We start from the raw sequence: 24310 nt of genomic DNA on the forward strand, positions 1-24310 counted from the left end.
TATCCTTTACGTTAACACTTGTCTTTTCCTTTCTATTGCTTCTTTCTTTTCTTTTTGTTTTTTTTTTACATCGTTATACTCGACAAAGGACAGAGAGGAATAACACCGAAAAGAAAACATAAAAGTGTTAGATGTGAGAGAATGTTATGATAAAGGAGCTGTGTCTTTTGGGGATAGTTTTGAAGAAAGGGCTTGTCATTTTGCCAAATAACTGTCAGGCGAAATAATGAAGAGGGGAGAAGAAGAAGAAGAAGAAGAAGAAGAAGAAGAAGAAGACGAAGAAGATGAAACTTTATCGGCGACGATATAAAGAGATGCGTCGCGACGCGCGAGAGGTGGTGGCCGGTGTCATGCACGTGGATCAATACCTGCGCGCGCGCTGCTCGAGCTGCCTTCTAATGCCACCTCGTGGCGTCACGCAGGAACTCGCAGTAGCTAGCGCGGCGAACAGTCGTCTCGCGTCGCGGATACGCGTCGCACGCCGCGCAAAGGATATCCCGAACCTGGGGAGAGAATCCTCCCAAAGATACGCGCTCACCTGCGCTTTCTTTCTCTCTCTCTCTCTCTCTCTCTCTCTCTCTCTCTCTGTCTCTCTGTCTGTCTGTCTGTCTCTCTCTTTCATTCTGTTTATCTCTTTCTCTTTTTTTATCCTTTCTCTCTGTTACTCTCTTTTACGCTTCTCGATCCATCCATCCATCAATCTACCCATTCGTCTGCTTGCTTTAACCCTCTTTACTATAATCGAATCAAAACTGGACTTGGCCGCGTTTTCCATCCACTTCTTTCTCTTCTACGACAAACTCGAGGTCACTTCATCGAGAGGATGCGCGTTCTATCGACGGTGGATCGACGCCTCGAAAACTCGTGCGTCCAATGTTTTAACAATATAAACGATTAAGGAATTTACATTTTATCTCGAATAGAAATAAAACAGCGATAGGGTGCCATTACGAATGTCTCGCGAAGAATACGCCCTGGAAATACGTGGATTAATCCGACGTCCGCGCCATCCTCTGAGATCTCATTAATAAGTTTCGGTAAATCGAATTAACGATGTCGACGAATCGTTAGCCCATTTTTGACCAATCGTTAACTTTATCTCAAATTAACCCGCCTCGCCATTATCTCTCGAAAGAACATAGAAACTTCGTTTCGTTCTTCTTTTTCTCGGTGGATAAGATATAAGTTATATTGTCTATGGGGGGTGGGTTGGGGTGGGGAAGGAAGAGGACTCATTCGAGCGTCCGAAAGGTGCGCGTCGCGTGTCACCGAACTCGATCGAGATAGACCCGAGAGTTCACGTCTTTTTTCTTCTTGCGTTTGTCCGTAATCGATGTTTCGATGAAATAAAAGCGTGGTAAAAAGGAGGAACGAGAAAAGTTCAAGGCAACGTTCACGGCTATCCTTCGTCGCTGATAAAGGGCGAGGTCTTTTCTCTTTTGCATCCTTATCTATACATATATACATATATACACATATATATATATATATATATATATATATATATATATATATATATAATATGTACATATACATATTATAACATCGTTAGAATTCTTCCTTTCGCAGCGCGTATTTCCAAGAACGCGCGAGTTGTTCGACCACGCAACCACCTCTTTGTTGATTTTAGGGAAGAACGGTTGATGCATCGTGCAAAGTTGAATCTTGAAATGAAAGTTTAATCGAGATCGTCGCGGCTTCTCGTTCCCACGGCAACGCGTAGCTCTCTCGACGAACTGCACGATGCCGAGAGCTTGATAGAAAGCGACAGTATCTGGAAGAGGACCGTCGGGAACGCGGCTCTGCGTTCGTCGTTGTCGAGTGAAGCAGAGGGTAAGTCGAAAGTAAATATTTTTTTCGACTTTTGAAGTAGAATTTATTCGTTTATTTGACGAAAGCGAGATAACGAGTAGTCTTTTTGATAAAATGCAAAATTTCTACGTGTCGCTCGTAAATGAACGGAGGATAAATAATATTTTTTTATAAGTTACGTTATCTCAAGACTAATGCAATAAAATAAAATGTAGTTGTTTTTGTCGCTTTGATAAATATCTAATGGCTATTAGATATTCCGAGATTATAGAGATTATTTCGGAGATATGAAGGATGGAAGAATGACCTTGGCGATTAACGCGAGACGGCCAGACAGCGCGTCCGTCTTTCGATCGCCAAAGAATCAATCGTACATATCTATATGTACGAGACCGAGTTTGAACTTGTGAGTTGCATGTATTATATATGTCTTGAATTATCCACGCGTACGTATAATTATATACAGAGAAAGCTCGAGGTCGGTCAAAAGTCGCGATCACGTTCGAAAGTAAAGGATCGGTGATAAGTGAATATAGATAGATGATATTAAATAAATCACGTAATCTTTATCGCACAAAAGTAAACGAAGATTGTAACGCGAGTAGCGTAAATAATCGCATAACTTTGCATACAATTCTTTTATTTCTTATTTTATCTTATCCATTTCAGTCTCTCTTTCAGACAAATGATAAATCCATTGGACATCTATCGTAGTATTGACCTCGAGTCAAAAGTATTTATTTCTATCTTTCTTGAATAATAATCGCCCTATTACAAAGGGCGATTCGTTCACCAGTTTCTTCTATCTCACAGACCATTCTATTTTTCAATTGTCCGTGATAGGAAATCTTCCTCATTGGTCCTTCCGATATGTTCGTCGACCTTTTGTCGTGGCTACCAATACGTCGTTGCTTATACGATAGATAGACAGAGACAGAGAGCAGATAGGAAAGACGAGACGAGGCGTGCGTTTGGTCAAACGCAAGAGCCGATGCGTCAGTAAACAGTCGTTCGACGTGCATTCACCGTGTTCCGTTCGACGCGTGCAGTGCGTGTAAAAGTGCATAAATTGCTTACAAATTGTCCGAGAGAAAATCTTTCGCCTACGCTTTACCCAGACGCGCGAGTGCCCCCCCCTCTCTCTCTCTCTCTCGCTCTCTCTCTCTCTCTCTCTCTCTCTATCGTTATCTCATAGATTCTCGGAAAGGACGAAGAGCAAAGTTTAATTGCATCGATTGGATCGAGTACATTTGGACTTTTTTTTTCCAGGGTACTGAGAGAATGGATAGTGCATATTCGTTTTACAAGTAGGATAGACTTTTTTTTTTCTTTTCCTTTTTATTTATATATTTATGATACATTGTCATCACTCGATAAGAATCATTTTTAAAGAAGAGAACTCTTACGACATCGAGACTTAGATAAGGAGCGTATATAAGAAAAAAAAACAAAAAAAAAAAAAAAAACAAAAAAGAAATAAAAAAAAGCATATCGACAGTTGTTCGTTTACCATTTTGCGGACTTTCTTGCATCCTTATTGGAAATATATCGGATTAAAATTTCTGTCAGAGGTTACATCGATGGGAAGAAACATTGCAAGATCATCATTCATTCCATTCGATGGCATTAAAATTATTGATACGTCGACGGTAGAAGTAGATTGATTCGTTAAATGTAAGTTGATAAACGTACTACCCGTAAAATATCGAAATGAATTTGCATTTACCTTGATTTATCGATTGTCGCCCACATTCGACGAATCGTTTATTTAATAATTCGATAATTCTATGAAAGATAATAACAAAAACGAGTTTATCCGGTGCCTCGCGTTTTATTTCAATGGCGCAAATATTTGTATAATTAGATAGAATGAACATTCGCTACTCTAATCATTCCACTTTTTCCGTCTGTAGTCAATTCGCTGGATACTTGGAATTGAAATAATAATAATGATTACGAGGAATAATCGAGCGTTAGAAAGCAATCGAAGGTGTGTCAAGTACAAGATTCGATATTGTGACACAATTCTGATGATTCTTTCGTTATTAATCGCGTATAATAGGAACGATGCGGTTTATCTTCGATCAATTTCAATCTTCTTTTTGATGCTCGACGTAACATTGTTCTTTGAACGAGTAAACAGTAGTCTTTTTAAATAAGTCGAGATATTGGCTCGATCTAGAGAACGTGCTCCGTTTGAATCATTCGCGATGATTCATCTAGGCTAGGGAGAAAATTTTCCTATTGATATTATAAATTATCGTATTATTGTAAAAACCTTTAATGGATTTTATATGAGATCAAGAAGAACGACATAATAATATTATTACGATAATCTTCCCTCTCCACGAGTCGTCTTTATTATCTTAATAGTTCGGAGAAAAAAAATTTTCACATAATCGTACACGATAAAATTAATCCGACCTTATATGAACGTAAACTCGCGTTATCGCACAATAGCCACGTTAATGCGTACCATTTATCTATGTAGGTATTAAGCCATGAAAGAGATAACGATCGAATCATCAAAACGCTAAACGCCATAATGGTAGAACGGAATTTGAACGATGCTTTCGCTTCTTCCGTTAAACCTAATTGACTAATTTGATTTCAAGGCTAGCTAATTTCAATTTACGCTTTCCGACGATTTCTTCGTATGAACTTTCAACTTTGTTGTCGTAGTAATCTTCCTTTTCCTTTCTTTCTCCGGCACTTTGGTATATCTGCAAAATTCTTGCAGCTATACTACTTCGAACAGAAGCTAGTCAAATAGTTGTCTCTATTTTATTCCCGCACACGTGGTAAAGCTTTTACGTAATGACAACGATATTGTGAAAGCTTTCGGACAGCGTGCAACATGCTCGCGCGATCTAAACGATGTTTAGAATCTTCTGACACTTACCAGTTTTTATACGATGCAATTGCAATGCCAATCGATCGTTTCTCTCTCTCTCTCTCTCTCTCTCTCTCTCTCTCTCTCTCTCTCTCTCTCTATTTACTTTGGTTCCGAACTTTCTTCGATAAAGACACGAATAAAAGAGGTCGATGATAAACTTAGTTAACCTTTGGATAAAATGGAAAACTTCTTTCTACACGATGCAACGTTCGATAGATATCGGAACCGTCCATGGTTTTTTTTCAAACGATCATACGTACGATTTATACGCGATTTACCAACGATTCGAGCATAGCAATCGTTCGCGACGAGTATATACCCTGTATCGTTTACGTAAGAACTAGTTACGTGTCCCTTCACACCGTCTACAACGTTTATAAAGCTTACGATGCACACTTGTGAGTGTTTGTATTAGAAGATCCATTTGCGATTATGCGTACCTAAGTCATAAATCTGCATTTTATTGTGCAAAGAGAAGTATATGTGTAACCGGTTATATATCGATCTTGGTATTCATTTCGATTATATACAATATTTTATGACTTTGGTGAATTTGTTCGAACGCTTCCTTTTTGTCTTTCTTTACAAATTTGCCAAAAAGTTTCATATAATTAAACGGGTATATTGTATAAATTTCGAAAGAATGTCATACCTGCCCGTGGGTGTGTCTGCAAGAGGTATCAAACTACAAACTACCACTTGATAAATGTATTAAGATCCGCATAAACGTCGACGTCGTTTTCCGTTTATTCGCCTCCCTATTCGGAATCGATGATGACCCATGAACGTTTCACGTTTCAACGATATATCGATAATTTCTCTGGTTAAAATTTTCCAGGTCGTTAAGTCCTCTCGATATGCTCGACCCAATATAATTTCTAGTTGGAACATTTCTCCGTAGCAAAGCGACGGAATCGTTCGAGACAGAGAGACAAATTTGGGATGGAAGTAAAAAAGGAAAATATTAAATGACGCATGTCGTCTTCTAATCACAACTGAGAATATAATTGGATTTGTTCTTGAAATATTTACATGACCCTCGGATCGCGTTAATTTCATGATCGAGATATAGAGGATATTTTGGAAGTAACTGAATTGCTTTTTTATGCAAACTTCGAGCAACATCCGCTTCGTGAGAACGGAGTTATCCCAGAGACGTGTCGCAATGTGTTGTTCGTTCGATTTAATTACAAACGTGCCGTTGTCGAGTTCCACGACGAAAGAAAGATTTTTCACGTCCCGACGTTAATATAATTACGAGTTGTCACTTCGATCTATAAGCTCCTTATAATATTATTCCTTTCGATGTTACACTTGGAAAATCTAATTGTAAATCGTAGACGATGATTTTCTTATTGTTTGCGTCATTCGTATTGTCATGACGTATATTAATGACACGATTATCATCCTTAACGAGTTTATTCGCGCGGTCACGCGGTCGATGCGTGGTTATAAGAACGATGGGGGAAAAAAAAAGAAAAAAAAATAAAGAAAAAAAGAAAAAAAAAAGGAAAAAATGTACAAAGCAAGGACTTTTTCATTCATCGACGTTATTGTTGCTCTCGTTAATATGACTCATCGGAGTAAACTCATTAATGTTAGCAATTACGAAAGGATGAAGTTGCGGTTGTGAGCCGATGTTACTTTTCGAATGCTACTTCTACGGACGGACGATTGTCGATGATCCATCCTTATGACGCGACGGTTTAAAGCACTTTTCCGTTGTAACGACGCGCGACAAACGCTGTACGACCTTCGACAATTAAATGATCATTCGTTCGGTTACACGATGTAATCCCTCCGTCCTCCTTTATTAGTAGACGCGTTATGGACGAGATAGGCATTCATTATGCCAAGGCACGCTAGATAGGTAGACGTAGGTAATCGTAGAGTGGTAATTATTCACTTGACGGCTGCCGATCGTTGCTCACTTGGGTCAGTGCGATCTTGACGTTCCGTAAATTTGTCCTTGATTCGATCGATTCCGACGAAAACGTTTCGACAATCAGTCCAACATATTTCAGTAACAGCCGTTTAGCAGATGCGAACGTATCGATTTGCGCACCGATTACTTTACGATCTCCTACATATGCAATCGTTATAACAATTGTATAAAAAGAAGTCTCTTTATCGCAGCGAGAATTAAATCTCATCGAGATCAAGATCGTACGAGGACTGACAAATTTGAAATATCTCGACAAGATCGGATTAGGAGATATCAATTCTTAGAACGTTGTAAGTAATACCACGTATCTCTATCTTGGGCTTATTTATTTTCCATTATCCTTATAGCGATGCATCATGTTTGTTATCCAAAAGATCCTTTCTATAAACTTTGACGAGCTCTTTTATCGGGATAAAATGTCGCGTTGTGAGATCGAGCGAGGAAATGGTTCAAAGGGTTCTATATTTTTCTTCGTCAACAATTTTATTCAACTCCGGAACGAATTTATATAAGTAAGACTTTTCTATTTTAAGGCATTGTTACGTAACATTTGTACTTGCATCTACATATTAATCAGAAAATCACCTGACAAGATCCGCTCATAAATCAATTTACTTCCGTTCCCTGCAACGCTATCGTCATTATCATCCTCGCTGTCATCATCATCATCATCATCGTCGTCGTCGTCGTCGTCGTCGTCGTCGTCGTCGTCGTCGTCGTCGTCGTCGTCGTCGTCGTCGTCGTCGTCGTCATTGGTAGCAGCATCATAATCGTTGCTATTATCTCCGACAAACTAAATATATGTCTCCCGCGCTCTTTTATACAGAGCAAGTACGCCCTCGCAAATTCGTGCATTATTTGTAGATAAATTCGAGCCACCGCCTATTTGAACGAGAGATCTTATTAAGGGAAACGTCTGTGCGTACCATCTGTGAAAATAAATATCGATTGACGTAACGATCGTGCAATGAACAAATTGCGTGAAAAAAATATTGATCATCGTTATTTCTCGGTAAAATTTTGTCGTTCGTATTATTAGAAACTTTTGAGAATCTAAAGTTCCTAATAGACCAGATATTTTTTACACTTTGATAAAAAGAGCGCGGGGAACATCACGAAATAATAGTTCTCAATGAGCTTCGCGTTTTGAGTTTCGTTCAAAAGATATGAATTTTAATACGATATAAAGTCATTATTCAGGTAAAGGCGATGATTGCGTAACTCATTTTAATTTCTTCGAACGCGATAAAGCGCGATATCAACGTGATCCATGTTTAATAATTTCGTAATTTACGTCATACGATCCTAAATAAACGTTTATTTTACAATCGAGGTAAAAATTACACTGGCCTTATAAAATACTAAATTAGAACATTTATCATAAATGAATTTTCATTTTGAATAAGGTCACGTGTCTTTGATTATCAACTTTTTCAAAATCGTCCTCGAACATGAATGATAATTATTATAACTTAGTCGCTATTTAGAATATTGGCTGTTCGCGTTTGTCCGACAGTGTCCATTGTTCTTCCTTGCAAACGACATCCTTGTTCCATTGAATCTCTCTGTTCTCGCACGTAGGTACTTGCGTTTATCGAGCCATCGACAAAATTTATTGGATTTCTTCCATTTCCAAAGAAGTTTTTGCCCTTGATTTCGTTGTAGGAAATTTCACGCTGTCCAAACGATCGAATTGGTCATCGTACGAGCCATCTGAATTAATTCTGGCATGAGAGACGAACCACTTGGAAAAAGAACGTGAGTCGTCTCTTATTTTTTTATTCTAATATCATCCCTTTATAATTCCCTTCTAGATCGTAAGAAATGATATTGGATCGAGTTATGAATATATTTCTAGTCATATACTTGTACGTTTCACAGACTCTCGTATTACTATGGAACGTTCTAAATTCATCCGTGTTATCCGCATTAATGGATGAGAGTCGTGGAAAGAAGCTTCGTGGAGTGGGCGTTAAAATTTATATGTGTCACGCAATAAAACGAAGCGAGCGACAACATTTACGTTGTATAAGGCATGAAATAATTATTACATAAAAAGTGAATTAAAATGGTAAATCAAATACATGTACTGTATCACATGGCCAACTAGAAAATCCCTTATCTAGCGTTAATTACTTTCTCCATCGAATGCTTATCAAAAGTCGCGTCGTAATATCTTGAAATATACATTTGAGAAACTATTGAGTAAATGCGTGAGATATGGTAATCTAATGAAGTCGTTGTTATTCCCGTGTGCACAAGACCCATTAGGGATAAAGATCGAGACGATAAAATAAAAGTAGAAGATCGGTAGACGGTGAATCAAGAAGCAGACGTTGCGGCACGGACAAAGCGTTTTCTGGGGAGGAAATGAAATGATTAAGAACGGTGCGTTGACCGCGATTGCGTGTACAAAGATGTCTCCGCCTTTGAGGAGAAATCTTTCGCGATCCCTCGAGAGCGATCAAGACGAAGTAGGGAGAACGTCAGGCTCTCGATTATTTTCTTATTTAGCTAACGGGGAAAAGAAAAAGAATTATGTGATATTTTTAATTGCCAGACCGTGGATGCAGCCTGGAATAGGAGTAGGTGGTGGAGGAGGAGGAGGAGGAGGAGGAGGATGTAGAGGAGGAGGAGGAGGAAGAGGCGGTGGCACGGCCCACGTGGCTGGAACAGCCGACGATGAGGCTCCGAAAGATCCAGGCGCCCGTATTACCCACCAATCCTACACCGAAAAGGATTATGAAGGTAAGATCGTCAAATTCAAGGTCGCAGCCCTCACCCCGAATCCAAAGCGAATATAAATGAAGAAGAAAGGAGTCGCTAATCGCTAATAATACCTTTCTACGCGCATAGGTCAGCCAAATACGAATCTGGCTTCGTTGTTTGCTCACACGACAATAGTAGTAGGTGCTTCAAAAATCGTTATTTCGATGTCTTTATAATCATCAGCTGGACGCGGATGAACGATGCGCGATCGAAACGAGGTCGTTTCCGCTCGAATGATCTTGAACGACGTAGGCAAACCATATAGATATCTCATATAGCTATACTTTACATGCGTACATTTCGTTTATTTATCGTTTCTCATCAAAATCATGCTTTTCTTCTAATGATCCAAGAATATGTCAATTTCTATATAGAGAAGTGGGGATTATGCGATTGAAATTATTCGACGGCAATGCTACATCGTGAAGCAGGACTAATATATGGACTTTCTTTCATTTGCTTCCAGGTCACCGTGCACATACGGTCTATGTGGGCGTACATTTACCCGGCGAGAGAAGACATCGTCGACACCATAAACACCATCATTCTCAACGGCAATCGTATGGTGATACTAAAGAGGATATCGACAACGAAAGACCTAGTAAGTCGAGTCGTTCTAGTGGTATTTTATTCTTTTTTTTTTTTATTGTTTTTTCTTGTCCGTATGTCTCTTTCTTTTTTTCTTTTTTTTTTGTTTTCAATTTGCGTCGTTAGCATTGTCATTCAAACGATACGATTTCGAGTTTTAGAGCGGATAATTGAAAGAGCAGGGGGCTTGTATTAGGAATAATGTTAAGGCGTTTTTAAGGTAAAGAGAAGAAGGAGGTGATGGAAGGAGAGCATATAAACGGTATACGCGAGACGAGGTAGAGACGGATCGTTGCTCTCGTTGCATTGCACTTTGAAGCAGCGCGTGGCAAAGCGCCAACCACTTGTACGAGACTCGGACGGGTATTCACCCTCCTTCTGGCACACCGAGTATGCAGGACGCTGATCGATACACCTTTCTCTCTCTCTCTCTCTCTCTCTCTCTTTCCTTGTCTCTAAAAGGGCTTTTCAACCCAATTCTCTCCGGAGGCTGCTCCGTAACGGCCTTCCACTTTCTTCCTTACTTTTTCCACTCATCTTTTTTCTTTCCTACTTTTCATTCTTCCTTTCTTTCTATCTCACTTGTTAACGAACGAAAACGTGTACTAAGGATAGCGCGAGCAACGAAAAATCGAAAGGTGAAAATCGATATTAGGTTCGATGTGGGAGAAAAGGAGAATGTAAATAAGCGCAAGTTCCTTATTCCCGTTTAACGCTATTGGCCGCTTTCATTCGATTCTTTTCTATCGTAGAACATCTTTGTAAATAACCTTGTAAAAGGAAGATTCGATCGTTAAGGATCGAACGAAATCGTGCATAAAAGCGGCCTTAAGCTCGATCAAAGGGACAAAAGCCAAGTAGAATCGAGCTTGGGTGAGAAAGGAGATAGAATTGAATTTGATTTTTCAAGTGGTAGACCTGTGTTTTGTCTCGTGACATTGCAGGACAATTGGTGATGACGCGCAGGGCTCGTCTCGCGAGCATTTGCGACCCCGACGGCGAGATGATATGTAAGCCAGCCCCTTTTAAGTCTCCCGAATTATCCGCATAGTTTCGTGCACGTATAATAACGTATGTTCGTATGTTCATCGGAAGAGCATTCATTATTTATATTTGATATTATCGAATTTCTTTCGATATATTTTTCATCTTATTCGTTTATTCGTATTACAAGGGAATTGATAACGCATGCCAAGTATATCAAAAATATCGAGCAATTCGTTTACATAAAATTTTCTTAAAGCGATTGATTCTTCTTTATCGTGACAAATGTTCCGATAAATTATGAATTCATTTGAAATTCGACAAGATTATACGAGTCTATCGTTACGGGCAGAAATTGTAAGTTGAATCGTAAGAAAAATACTTCGTTCTATTGACTAACTTTAAAATAGAAATATATTCTATAGAATAGATGGATTCTTTTATCTCGTTAATCATATTCATTATCGGGAACGTGGTCTAATTTATGAAATACACGTTTGTTTATATAGCGCTATGTCTACACCGAGGAGAACGAGACTATTTTTTTTTCTTTTTTTTTCTTTTTTTTTTTTTTTTTACTTTTCAGGAGAAGAAAATCAATAAATAACGGAAGAAGGGAAAGAGAAAATCTTTTGAAGCGCAAGGATGAGAAAGCTCTTTCTCCGATGAACATATATACGAATGATCTCGAGCAAAAAAAAAAAAAAATAAAAGAAGAATATTCTCTTTTTCATTATTGTTATTGTTATTATTATGGAGAACACATAACTATGCGATTACTCGATTGTATCATATTGTATCGTAGCACGATGGAAGCGAAAGAGCTTGCTGCCGATAAAAAGAGACATTACAACGTAGCAGCTTTACGTTGTTTGTTCGTTTGGAAAAATATTTGTCAATGTTATGCATGTATCACTTGATCCAAATATCACAGGATTATTTGACAAATCTATCGAGTACTAATCTATTTTAAATATCAAATATTTATTTGCAATTCCAGGTCAAAGTCAAAACATTATCGTTCTAATTTCTCGCATATCTTTTGCACAGCCTTAATCAATTTCTTTTTTCTTTTCCAAATATTTAATATTTTTACGTACGTTCTCACGTCGAAATCCATCCAATTATAAATCATAAAGCTTGCACGAAGGCGCAAAGACATTATCGAGGCACGACATTTACCTAATTTAGACATTATTTTACCCTTCGATTTCTAATTCGATCATACATTCGTCGTATATTATTTATATCTGTATGTGTCCTTTCTTTCCTTTTATCCGAATGAAACGAACCATTGAAAAACGTAATATCCGCTCTTTCAGTCACGCCGCCGGCTCAGAGAGTGCAATTTATTCTTGGCGAGGAAGTCGGGAACGATGCTCACGAATCGCATCCTCTCTTTTCCGAGATGGAAGAACTCGTCAAGGATGGAGATGAAATGGAGTGGAAGGAAACCGCGAGGCAATGCATCGTTCTACCCATTCATTTATTTATTTCCATTTGGTGATATCCAGCGCAACTGCAGTTGTTATTTTTACTGACAAAACACTGTCAACGATTCCCTTTCGCAGATGGATCAAGTTCGAGGAAGACGTTGAAGAAGGTGGAAACAGATGGAGTAAACCGCACGTAGCAACGTTATCGTTACATTCGCTCTTCGAACTGAGAAGTTTACTTTTGAATGGTACCGTGATGCTCGACATGGAGGCCAATAGTCTCGAGCAGATAGCCGATCTCGTTCTAGATAATATGATCAACAAAGGTGCACTGCCGATCGAGTCACGGGAAAAGGTGGGCAAACGTTGAAAACTTTTTCTCGAGATATTCTTGTTCATTCGCAAGAACGAAATGCATGAGAATTGTGTCAAAGCTGTTATTTAAATTTTTTTTCTTTTTTTGTCAGGTAAGAGAAGCTCTTCTAGTGAGACATCGACATCAGCACGAGAGACGTAAGGACAACAACATGTCGAGATTACCGATCATAAGATCTTTGGCAGAGATTGGACGTAATCATTCGTCATCAAAGAGTAAGTTCTTGATCTCACCTATATATCTTGGGAAATAAAATTTTATCTAAATAAGCGCAGGCAAATATATACGACATAATAACTTTACGATAAATCCGGGGATGCAATCGTCTTAGATAACATTTATGGCAAAAGAGAGACGGCAAAGTTTTAACGAGAGTCGGCATATCGTATAGTGGGAAGTATAAAAGGTAACGAGATATGAACGGCGTACGCGTACACGGCGTTGCATACTTTTAGGCGCTCGTTACGCTCGAAAGAGGGGAAACTTTTAAAGATCCATTATTTAATCATTAATTCCTTCCCACTCTTTAAAATTTATTTTCATTTAATTTATATACCTTTCGTTTATTTCTTTGCTTTCTTTCATATTAAATAATTTTTCTTTAGTCTTTTATATCGTTCATAGTTTTTTTTTTCCTTTTTTTTTTTTTTTATTTGAATTAATAATTTCGATTATTTTACATTTGCTTTTCATTGAGAAGATCATGGTAATTACGATTTTAATCGGAACGGCGAAGGAGTCGATTTTTCGGTAAATAGAAAAATAATAGGAATTCGCTAAAGCGACGACACGGCATTTTCCAGAATACGGCTGTACATGTGGTATGCATGCCTTGTTGACGTCAGATTTGCAGGAGCGTCGCGACGTCGGGGACGCCTATGCGCCCACCGTTGGCCGCAGCAGCAGTTGTCCAAACTCAAATACGGCCCTACTTTCGAAAGAGACGAAAGATCTTAAAGGGCCATACCTTCTGGTACCAGGTACAACGTAGGCCAGTCCGCTAAAGCCTATGGTTAACTCACCGAGGATCTTATCGCTTGTTTATTGTATTGCGCAACGCGCATTCACGCAGATCATTATCGTTTTTCATTCTATCCATCGACTAACGTTACCCGTCCAATTATTAATACAAATGCTAACGATACACCTGCAATTTCTATTCTCCGTTCATCGTAATACTAACTGCTAAGATCGTCGATTGAAACAATTGCGATTGAAATTAGAGGGGCGGGAGGTAGGGGGTAACATTGAAAGTAACACTTCGAGTTAGTCGAATCAAAGATAATTACTGACTTTGCCGATTTCTTGTTTATGCGCCAGCCGAAATTGGCATACCCCACGTGGTGGGATTTACGGCGTGGTTCGCCATGTGTCAGCTAAAAGGTTAGATAGTCGAATTGATTTATTATTATCGATATAGATTTTATTATACGATTCTGCACAGGTCTGTCTTTCTCTTAACACTCTTTTTATCTGTTTCTTATTGTATCCCGTTTCATGTGGTTCTATCATAACGTATATAAATGTATGTACATTTTTAACTATTACATTTATCTCTGAATGGTACTATTGATGTTTAGAGTAATTCTTTATATATATATATGTATGTATATATACACACACATATATATGTATATACATCAATCGTTAGGATTGAGTGTGTGACGTTCATTGTTTAAGAAAATATATATATATATACGCATATATATTTCTATCCGCAATATTTTTACATGAAATGTAAAAAGGATAGATCAAAGTTTCGAACTCGAGTCGGTCATGACTGATTCGTATCATACTTCTCTACTACAAACTACGAGACATTGCGAAACTTTTGATCGCGAGGCATGACGTTTCGCTCTTATTGTGTGAAATGCAATGTGGCTCGATGTATCCTGTCTACGATGATTTTTCAGCCATTGCTAACCGATGATTCTTAGTCGAGTAAAATTTTTTCCAGTTATTGTCGGAAGAAAAGCAACGACCCGTAAACTCCGGTACATTACGTTCGAAAGATCGCGTGAGGATTTCTATGCTTTTAAGGTTGCATAACTCGAGCGGACGTCGAGTTTGAAGAGACTTTGTCGACGAAGTACGTCTTTGACTTTGCGACTCGCAAAATTAAGATTAAGTTTTCGAATTAGCGCGTAGAGGTGAAAATTTGCGAGTTTGACTGGTTGACCCAACGGCTGTCGTAATTCGACGTCGTTTTGCCGCGTAATTAGGAGTAACGTCGGAGCCACGGTTGCACTCTGTTTTCCTTTGTAAATAAACGAAGGACCCTGGTCTGTGTTTCATGCTCATTTGTAGTGGAGGAATCGAATTCCGCCCCGGCGATCGCCGGTGCAACAAGTCAGGCCGGTGGAGCAGCGATGAATGCTGGCGGCCGCTTCCTTGCCATTCCCGGCAATCCCGGTAAACCGCTTTTCTCTGCTTGCTCCCCCCTATAAATGTCTCCATTTTACTATTACGATTCTTACTGATAATTAACACACACGTCCATTCGCTTTGCATAGCATAGCTTTCATTCTTTCAAAAATCTTCCAAAAATCTCTGCAATTTCTTATTCTTGTATTATACACGGCTAAGCACACGCATATACATATACATACACGTGCTTGTAATAATCTATCAAACTGTTACGAATGTAAAAATGTGAAAGGGAAAAATTTGAACGCTTCGGGCAGCTGCAATCGATTTCTGAAAATGAGAATAATATATGGTAAAGCCTAATATAGGATACGTAATCCTTTAAAAGTTTAGATTTCGTAAAAAAGAATTCGTAGGTTAACGTATGGGATAAATGTTGCGTACTATATAATTTTAATCGGAAGGGGAATACGTAAATACAAAGTGACGCGTTAAAAGACAGGAACAAGCTTTACCTTTGTTATTCGCGATAAAAACGTCGAGAAAATTTATGATAGCCGAGGAGTAGCCTTCCGAAAAGCTATTACGAACGGACTATCCTTGACATTTAAACTCGTAGCTACGTTCTGTTAACGAAAGCCCCTGAAATCGATGGCAGACGCTTGAAAGTTTGACGCTTTTAAGAAATGAAATGGTAAGCTTTTCGAGGATTCCGTCGATTTCGACGCGAGCGATATTAAATATGAAATAATAAATGTGAAGTGCGGTAGGCAGTAAGCTAGATCCATTTCAGGTCAAGAACCAGGTGCCAATGGAATTGATCGAAGTCCGAGCAGCGTTTCGATCAGCAGAAATCACAGTTCTTCCGCTTTGGAAAACGGAGATGCCAATCATAGGGTTAGTTTTTTCGTTTAGTTATTCCACGAATCGATAACGGTCCCAGAATCATAATGGTATAACGAGGTTCTATCAAATTGTAGGGTAACACGCATTTCATGAGAAAGATACCGGCCGGTGCCGAAGCGAGCAACATTCTCGTGGGTGAGGTCGATTTTCTAGATAAGACCCTGTCCGCCTTCATACGACTCAGTCAAGCAGGAATAATGGGTGATCTAACGGAGGTACCTGTGCCAACGAGATTCATCTTCGTTCTTTTAGGACCTATGGTATAATCTTAAAGAAGTCGAAACGTTATTATTATCGGATTTCGAATGAAACGTTTAAACGGAGAGGGATGACATTTTTAAGGGTGGAATTTCGGGTTTCCACGAAATTGGACGGGCAATGGCGACGCTAATGTCCGACGAGGTCTTCCACGATGTCGCATACAAGGCCAAAAATAGGAACCACCTTCTCGCGGGTATCGATGAATTTTTAGACGCAGTGACCGTCTTGCCTCCGGGCGAATGGGATCCTACCATCAGGATAGAACCACCGGCTGCCATACCGTCGCAAGTAGAGCGTCTTTCTTCTTCTTTTTTTGTTTTTTTGTTTTCTTTTTTTCTTTTTTTTTTGTTTCTTTTTTCAATGACCGATATTTATTTATTCTTCCTTCCGTTTGCGCATTTCGTGTCCGCTTGTACGCGTCCTAACGAGTCTTGCATAATGTACGCTTTGGTAGGACGTAAGGAAAAGGCCAAAGGAGGAAAAGCCAAAGGAAGATGCCGACGAGGAGGCCGACGAACAGAAACTGAGAGAAGAATCCGGTTTATCCAGAACGGGAAGGCTTTTCGGTGGTTTGATAAACGACGTGAAAAGAAAGGCGCCATTCTACTTTTCCGATTTCAAAGACGCGCTGGCTCTACAATGCGTCGCATCCTTCATTTTCTTATACTTTGCCTGTCTCTCGCCCATCATAACCTTCGGTGGTCTTCTGAGCGAGGCCACGGGAAAGAACATGGCCGCGATGGAATCGTTGGTATCCGGATTCGTTTGCGGGCTTGGATATGGACTCTTCTCGGGACAACCGCTAACTATTTTAGGATCAACCGGACCGGTCTTGGTCTTCGAGACGATCGTCTATGAATTTTGCAAGCAATCCGATTGGAATTACATGTCCTTTCGCTTTTGGATCGGTACGTGGACGACCCTCATTTTGTTAACACTCGTAGCCCTTGACGCGAGCGCCTTCGTCTGCTACATAACCCGATTTACCGAAGAAAATTTCGCCACTCTCATCGCTTTCATTTTTATTTACAAGGTAAGTAAAGGTACCTGATTGATAGCTAATCAACAAAGAAAATAGTATTTGTAAATCCGCTCTTCGATCACACCTACGATGCTACGAGCTTAATTGGATGTCTTAAGGTGTGCGTGCTTGAAATTTGCACCATCGGCAAAGCCTTCGACATCTAGGTCGACAGTGGTCGATCGAACGGTATCGGGCTTCCGAATCACGTCTCATTTTCTATACGAAACGTCCTTCTTTTCTCTAAGCTTATTTCTTTTCAATAAAATAATGCAGGCTGTGGAAAACGTCCTCTCGATCGGCAAAAAGTATCCTATAAATACTCACGCCAACGATCCTTTGGTTTTCGAATGCTGGTGCAAACCACCGAACGATAGCTCCTCCTATGGCATCGAGAACGTAAATTGGACGACGCTGGATCGGACAACGTGTCAGGTTCGTTGAAAAACTTTTTATATCCATAAATGACACGATCAAAGACTCGAGACGACCGATTCGGTAGGTAGTCGTGTTTCTTTAAGATTAAAGCTTTCGGAGATGAGACTCGTTTCTCCTCGACGAAAGATAAAATATAAAAAAGAGAAAATTATCCTTTGATCGAGGCGACTTTATAATAGTAAAGGAAAAAACCTTGGAGATGGAATCGAAGAAACGATAAGACGTCTCGTTATTCCTCCTTTCAGAATTACAACGGCACGCTTATAGGAGAGGGTTGTAACGTACCGCAATACGTACCCGATGTGTTCCTCATGTCAATTATCCTTTTCATGGGCACCTTCTTGTTATCCATCGAGATGAAGGACTTTAAGAATGCTCTTTTCTTTCCGTCGAAGGTATCGTACATTCATTCGATTGAGAAAAATTTGTCGAAAAATGAACGCGCCACCGAGAGTGAAATCGCTTACGAACGCGCTTTCGTTCTAGGTCAGACAAGTGTTGAGCGATTTTGCCGTTATAATCGCGATCTTCTCGATGTCCTTGTTGGATCACTTCGTGGGTATCCCAACGCCAAAGTTAGAAGTACCTGAAGAATTCAAGCCGACCCTGGAAGGTCGGGGATGGATGATTTGGCCTTTTCAAAATAATCCATGGTGGAGCGCCATCGTGGCTATTCTACCCGCTCTCTTGGGCACTATACTGATCTTTATGGATCAGCAGATAACGGCGGTGATCGTTAATAGGAAAGAAAATAAGTTGAAGGTACGTTTGTACCGCGCATCGCATTCGAGATCGGGATCGAGATCGAAATCTAAAACTAACCGGTGAAAATGAATGATCGTTCAGAAAGGATGCGGCTATCATCTGGACCTGTTTATCCTGGCAATCCTGATAGAGGTCTGTTCGATTATGGGCTTACCGTGGTTCGTGGCGGCTACCGTGCTTTCGATAAATCACGTGAACTCGTTGAAATTGGAGTCGGAATGCGCAGCGCCAGGCGAGAAGCCACAATTTTTAGGCGTTCGAGAGCAAAGAGCTACGCACATACTGATCTTTCTCATGATCGGCTGCTCCGTTCTCCTGACGCCGATGCTCAGGCACATACCGATGCCAGTACTATTCGGCGTCTTCCTTTATATGGGTGTGGCGTCACTTAAGGGACTCCAATTCTTCGATAGAATACTCATCATGCTTATGCCGGTCAAGTACCAGCCCGACTACATGTTCCTTCGGCAGGTATATGTCAATCGATCCCTCCTTATAAAAGACCTTCGTAAGATTTCTGACGATCACGAATATATTTTCCGTAGGTGCCGTTAAAACGCGTCCACGTATTCACAGCGATACAACTGACTTGTCTGGCCTGTCTATGGATCATCAAGTCGTTTAGCACTACCTCCATTCTATTTCCATTGATGGTAAGCCGATTTTAAATATAATTTTCTTCCTTTTTTCTTTATTTCTCGTCTTTATTCAATTTTAATTTGCGTAGCTCGTAGTGATGATTGGCATTCGCAAGTCCCTCGATTTGATCTTCACTCAGCGAGAATTGAAGATACTCGACGACGTGATGCCGGAACCGAGCAAGAAGCACGCCGACGATCTTCGCCAATTGGAGAGCGGCGAGGTTAGCATCGTCAGACGAATATTAAGAAACTTAGCTTGTCGTAAATAGCGAACGAGGAATGACCACCAGCTCGACGCTTGTCCAGTGGTCACTATAACTATGTGCGACTACGATCGATCCAGCTTATGCCGTCAAAAAGATTGATCCTCTTGGAGGCCTATAAAAGGGTCCTAAGGGGCCCCTATAAGGGGGAAGAAAATATTTTTTTAGGTAAAAAAACTCACGAAAACTGCTCGGGAAAGATTCTTCGTTTTTCTTTGAGCGTAAAACCACGACAGTAAGAGATTAGTATCGAAGCGTTTTTTAATTATTCCAACGCCTATGCCTCAAGGATCAATAGTTAAAAAATGTTTGGCAAATTTTATACGAGAGATTTACATGTTCGAACGAGTGATGTAAAATTAAGACCTTTTCGCTTGTATCCCTTAATCCTTTCTAGTTTCTCGTTTCTTCCAATTGACCGATTGACCAATATTAAAAGAAATGCCAACGATCGTGGTCGTAAATAATTTTTAAATATACCTATACAATATACATAACGTAGTAGGTATAGCGTTTGAGCAGCTTTGTATTAGGCGTTCATACGATGGCCAACAACGATGTTATTGCTATTATTGTTGTATTAGAGACTAATTAGACCAATGATATATTTAATGTTGATCGCTTTCGTGAGAATCTCATTTATGAAGAGATTACAGATTTCGATAAGTTAGAAAAATGTCGAACGCTCTGATCCCGATTAATTCTCGCGGATTATCGTGAATCTTTGGTGTACATTTTCGCTTTTGTTACACACGTTGTTATAATTATAATGAATATATTAAGTAATCGTTAGACAATAAACGACAGTATAACGGAGCATCGTTATGTTCCACGTCGGACGATCGATCGCATTCAGAACTACGACCAATTTTTTCTCTTCGACTTTTCTTCGACTAAAAATAACATATATCTAAGAAAGTATATAGGCAACTACCTATAAGTTAACGGATCTAATATCATTTTCCATTCGCCGTCCTAAGATTTGCTATCGATGTGTCCTCGTACAATGTTCTAGATTGAAAGCAGTGATAAAGACTGTAAGACTATCTGCCCGACTTGAACTGTCAAAATACATTGTTCTTTGAAGTACACAAATACAAACACCTCTCTGTATAATTCCATAATTTTGTTTCACATACAAGTTCCTTACAAAAGATGATCTAAAATGACAATTTGTCAAAATATCAAAGCTATATTGCTTTCAGAAATTTTTAATAACCGTTACATATAGAAATCGTGAAACTGGTTGTTTCATATTTAACAAGGAATTTACATGTTCAGCACGTTCCTCGTATCAAGATGCGGATACCCTTGGCTTCTTGCGCACAGACAGTGAGTCGAATTTACTTTATTTTTTTATCTTTTTTTTCTCTCTCTCTCTTCCTCCTCATCCAACTCCCCCTTTCCTCCAACCAAGCCCCACCTCCCCAAAAAGAAAAACAAACTACAGATATTCATTAGGTACACATTCTCTTTGGACGATATATACGTATCTTTGTCACAGTGAGAAGCAAATAGGATCGATGCGATAGGATCGATGACAAAATGTAAAAGAAAAAAAAAAATTATAAAATTTCGATAACGGGCAAATCGAAAAGAGAGATTTCGTTTGATAATCTAACGGGAGGACCATGACTCACGGAGGATGGAGACGATTCGTGAGAGAAAACTACCCAAAATTGGACGATGACGCATCTTAATGAAAGAAAGAAAGAGGGAGAGAAATAGAGATAGAAAGAGAGAGAGAGAGAGAAAGAGACAGAGAAAATGCTCAAAAATCATAAAAATCGCTCGTCGTCGAACCCTCCGCCTGTCATCGGTACGTCACCACAAGTGCACGTGGTTCCGATCATACTATAATGGTTACAATTGCATCAACGTTCTATCATCCGACGAATTGAAATTTTTTAATGACAAATGGATCGATTATACCGATTTTCATCGTATAAAATATTAATCGATTCCTTTACCATAATCATTGAAAAAAAAGAATCAGCTTTTTGGCATGACCAGTCTATTCAGGCACAATAAAAAAAAAAAAAAAAAAACTAAACTATTAAAACGAAATCGAACATTGATTATAAATCGATCGTATTTTCTTATTGATACAGGAACATCAGAATTATCCCATCGGTTATGGAGCACCGGATAACATTCAAATATCTATGGCAAATGGAAATATTATGAAGATTCCATTGGCGAGCATCAATATCAGCGAGGAAGTCAATAAGAGTGGGATTTGGCAACAAGTTAATGAGAGTAACGAGAAGCAGAAACAACCGAAATTAATAAAGTACGTACAATTTGAAATGATTAATGATATGGCTTAACTTATTGGTACTAGCTCTTCTTTTTTCTTCTCTCTCTTTCTCTCTTTCTCCCTCTCCCTCTCTCTCTCTCTCTCTCTCTCTCTCTCTCTCTCTCTCTCTGTTTCTCTCCTTTCCGTAGCGTAAGCAAATCGAAGAAGCATCCCAAGAAGGAAGGCTCGTTGCTGGTCGACGAAACGACAAGGCTGACGACGATGACGGAGGAAGACGAAGATGACAATGGCATATCGATCAAGGTGACGAGCGTAAATGACTCTAAATTCTAACAAGCATCATCACCAAGCCACACACAGCAAGAGCACCAATACACCGGCATGCGACATACCCCATATACCACTGCTGTGAGTAAATTTACGAAAGGGGCTGCCATGATTTCTTGCCCTCGCGCGATGAGTCGACTCATCGAGGAGAGATTGTTTCCTCCTCGACGACTCGGCGTTATTAGAACGGATAACAAGTATTCTTCGCGGACTATAGTTATCTATTCCCCTTTTAGAATGTTCGCTGCTGGAATCGATATCCTTACATTTTTGAATCGTGACCTTTTCCAACGTCCATTCGTTATTATATTTTACATATTTTACAGTAGAAGAAAATAAATCTTGCGATATCCAGCAGTAAACCTCCGGATAAAAAGTAATAGAATCTATAATTCGGTTTAAACTTTAGATTAGTTTCACAGCTCGTCCTTATATAATAGTATTACATAAATATTTATCCAATTTCGTTTTTTCACCATAATTTAATATCTATCAACATTCAATATCACATTAGCTTCTCCTTTACTGTATTTCCTCACGACGATCTAATATATCGTTATTCGTAAGTGTAATCCTTCATTTTCCAAGTCATTAATCGTTCAAATTCGACTATGGAAATAATATTCATGACTAAAAATACTTTGCATGCCATTTTCATTATACTATTCGCATGGCTTTTGTCAAAAGCATAAGCTCATCGTTCTTCTTTTCGTCTAGTAAAATAATTTCAATTATCGTTCGAATAAATGATATTCATAAATGATTTTGTCACCATTAACACAGCTAACATTTACTTCGTCGATATATTTAATGTAAAAATTCATTGCTTTTTTTTTTTTAACTGGAAATAATCATCAATAGATGTTTTCTTTTTTTTTTTCTTTCGATAGATAAAAATCGTCAGCGAATATAACATGATGCAATTGACACTTTCGGTATAATTTTCTATTATTCTTTTAGGTAGATCTTATACGATCGAAGGAGAGTATCATCGGCCCATTGAAAGTAAATGGCACTACGTCGGCAGAGACATCCGTTTAACGAGTACGATATCTTACGAGATATCGTCTCCAATTCAAAAAGTAAATTCGTATTTGGTAAAATTTTGGGGGAAAAAAAATATATATATACATATATATATACGTGTATATATATGTATATATATATAATTATTTTCAGGTGACTTTTTATATGAAACGATTAGATTAGACGAAAATCTTAGTTACATTAAATACCGTTCCACACAGTATATATATATATATATATATATATATATATATATATATATATATATATATATATGCATAGTACGATGGACCTCGCGATCTTAACTGAAATTGCCTTTATTTAACAAACAATAAAAGAAGATCAAAATGATTTTAAGAACGTCGATCATCATACAATCGTACGTTATTAGAAGGTATAAGTTTCTTTTATACGAGGCATTACTTTCGGAGAAATTTTTTCATGCAACGTTGTCATTTGTCATTAACAACAGCCAAGGAATTTAGAATCGTTTCGATAAACATTTAACATTTTTGCAATAGCATTTATTACGTGTTTCGAGTATATCAAAAGATAGAAAGCGGATAGAGGATCGTTCGCATTATTCATTGTATACAAATACATGCATACGATATATACACATATGCAGGTACTATAGTACATACATACATACATACACACTTACACATAATACGTTGAGAAACCGACAATACTTACGCTTCTTTTCGTGTTATATCACGATAAGATAGTATCGAAGTTGGTCGAGATTAGATTGGTTGAAGAATATTATGCTGAAGTAAAATCCAAAGAGAGTAAAGCAAACTATTAGGAAATAACGAGAAAGCGACAGATACTTGTTTTGATCGTTAGTTAGTACGAATAAGGTGTTTAGTCGATAAATCGATCGATGATCCAACGTACCGATTAACGTATTAAGTATTCACATTTTAGAGGCTTAGCAAATTTTACGACTAAGAGATTGAATGTATATAGTATATATGTACGAATAAAAAAAAAACAAAAAAAAAACAAAAAAAAAGGTAAATAAATAAATAAACAAAAAAGAAGCAAAAGAAAAAAAAATTGAGAGAAGGGATACTGTATAAACATGAGACGTTTAAAGTTTAGGCGAATGCTATTCAATCGATGTATTCATATCTCTGTCGTAATTATTTATAAATTCTGTTCTGAATAATGAAAGAGACGAATTCTGATTTGTTCCTCCCTCATCGTTTATCCACGATACTTGT

At 38.6% G+C, this 24310-nt stretch overlaps 1 protein-coding gene across 23 annotated transcripts; it reads left to right on the forward strand.

The window, feature by feature from the left end:
* Nucleotides 1-437: 437 nt before the first annotated feature.
* Nucleotides 438-24260, forward strand: LOC124425645 (sodium bicarbonate cotransporter 3). 23 transcript variants are annotated; one of them, XM_046966224.1, is made up of 25 exons: nt 438-864; nt 1631-1833; nt 6845-6943; nt 7028-7165; nt 8319-8411; nt 9214-9401; nt 9889-10023; nt 10955-11020; nt 12317-12455; nt 12566-12785; nt 12898-13021; nt 13610-13786; nt 15967-16070; nt 16154-16339; nt 16422-16628; nt 16795-17373; nt 17638-17796; nt 18045-18194; nt 18286-18561; nt 18646-19035; nt 19110-19217; nt 19292-19426; nt 21580-21761; nt 21917-22031; nt 23016-24260. In XM_046966224.1, the coding sequence occupies exons 5-25, from the start codon at nt 8383-8385 to the stop codon at nt 23094-23096; spliced, it is 3750 nt and encodes a 1249-aa protein (XP_046822180.1). In that variant the 5' UTR covers nt 438-864; nt 1631-1833; nt 6845-6943; nt 7028-7165; nt 8319-8382; the 3' UTR covers nt 23097-24260. The 23 variants fall into 23 exon arrangements, 22 of the variants coding, with proteins under 22 accessions (XP_046822180.1, XP_046822177.1, XP_046822191.1 ...); XR_006942552.1 differs by lacking the exon at nt 7028-7165 and having other exon boundaries at nt 21917-22136; XM_046966221.1 differs by lacking the exon at nt 7028-7165.
* Nucleotides 24261-24310: the final 50 nt, after the last annotated feature.

This window comes from Vespa crabro, chromosome 7 (genome assembly GCF_910589235.1).
Source record: "Vespa crabro chromosome 7, iyVesCrab1.2, whole genome shotgun sequence".
NCBI lineage: Eukaryota > Metazoa > Arthropoda > Insecta > Hymenoptera > Vespidae > Vespa > Vespa crabro.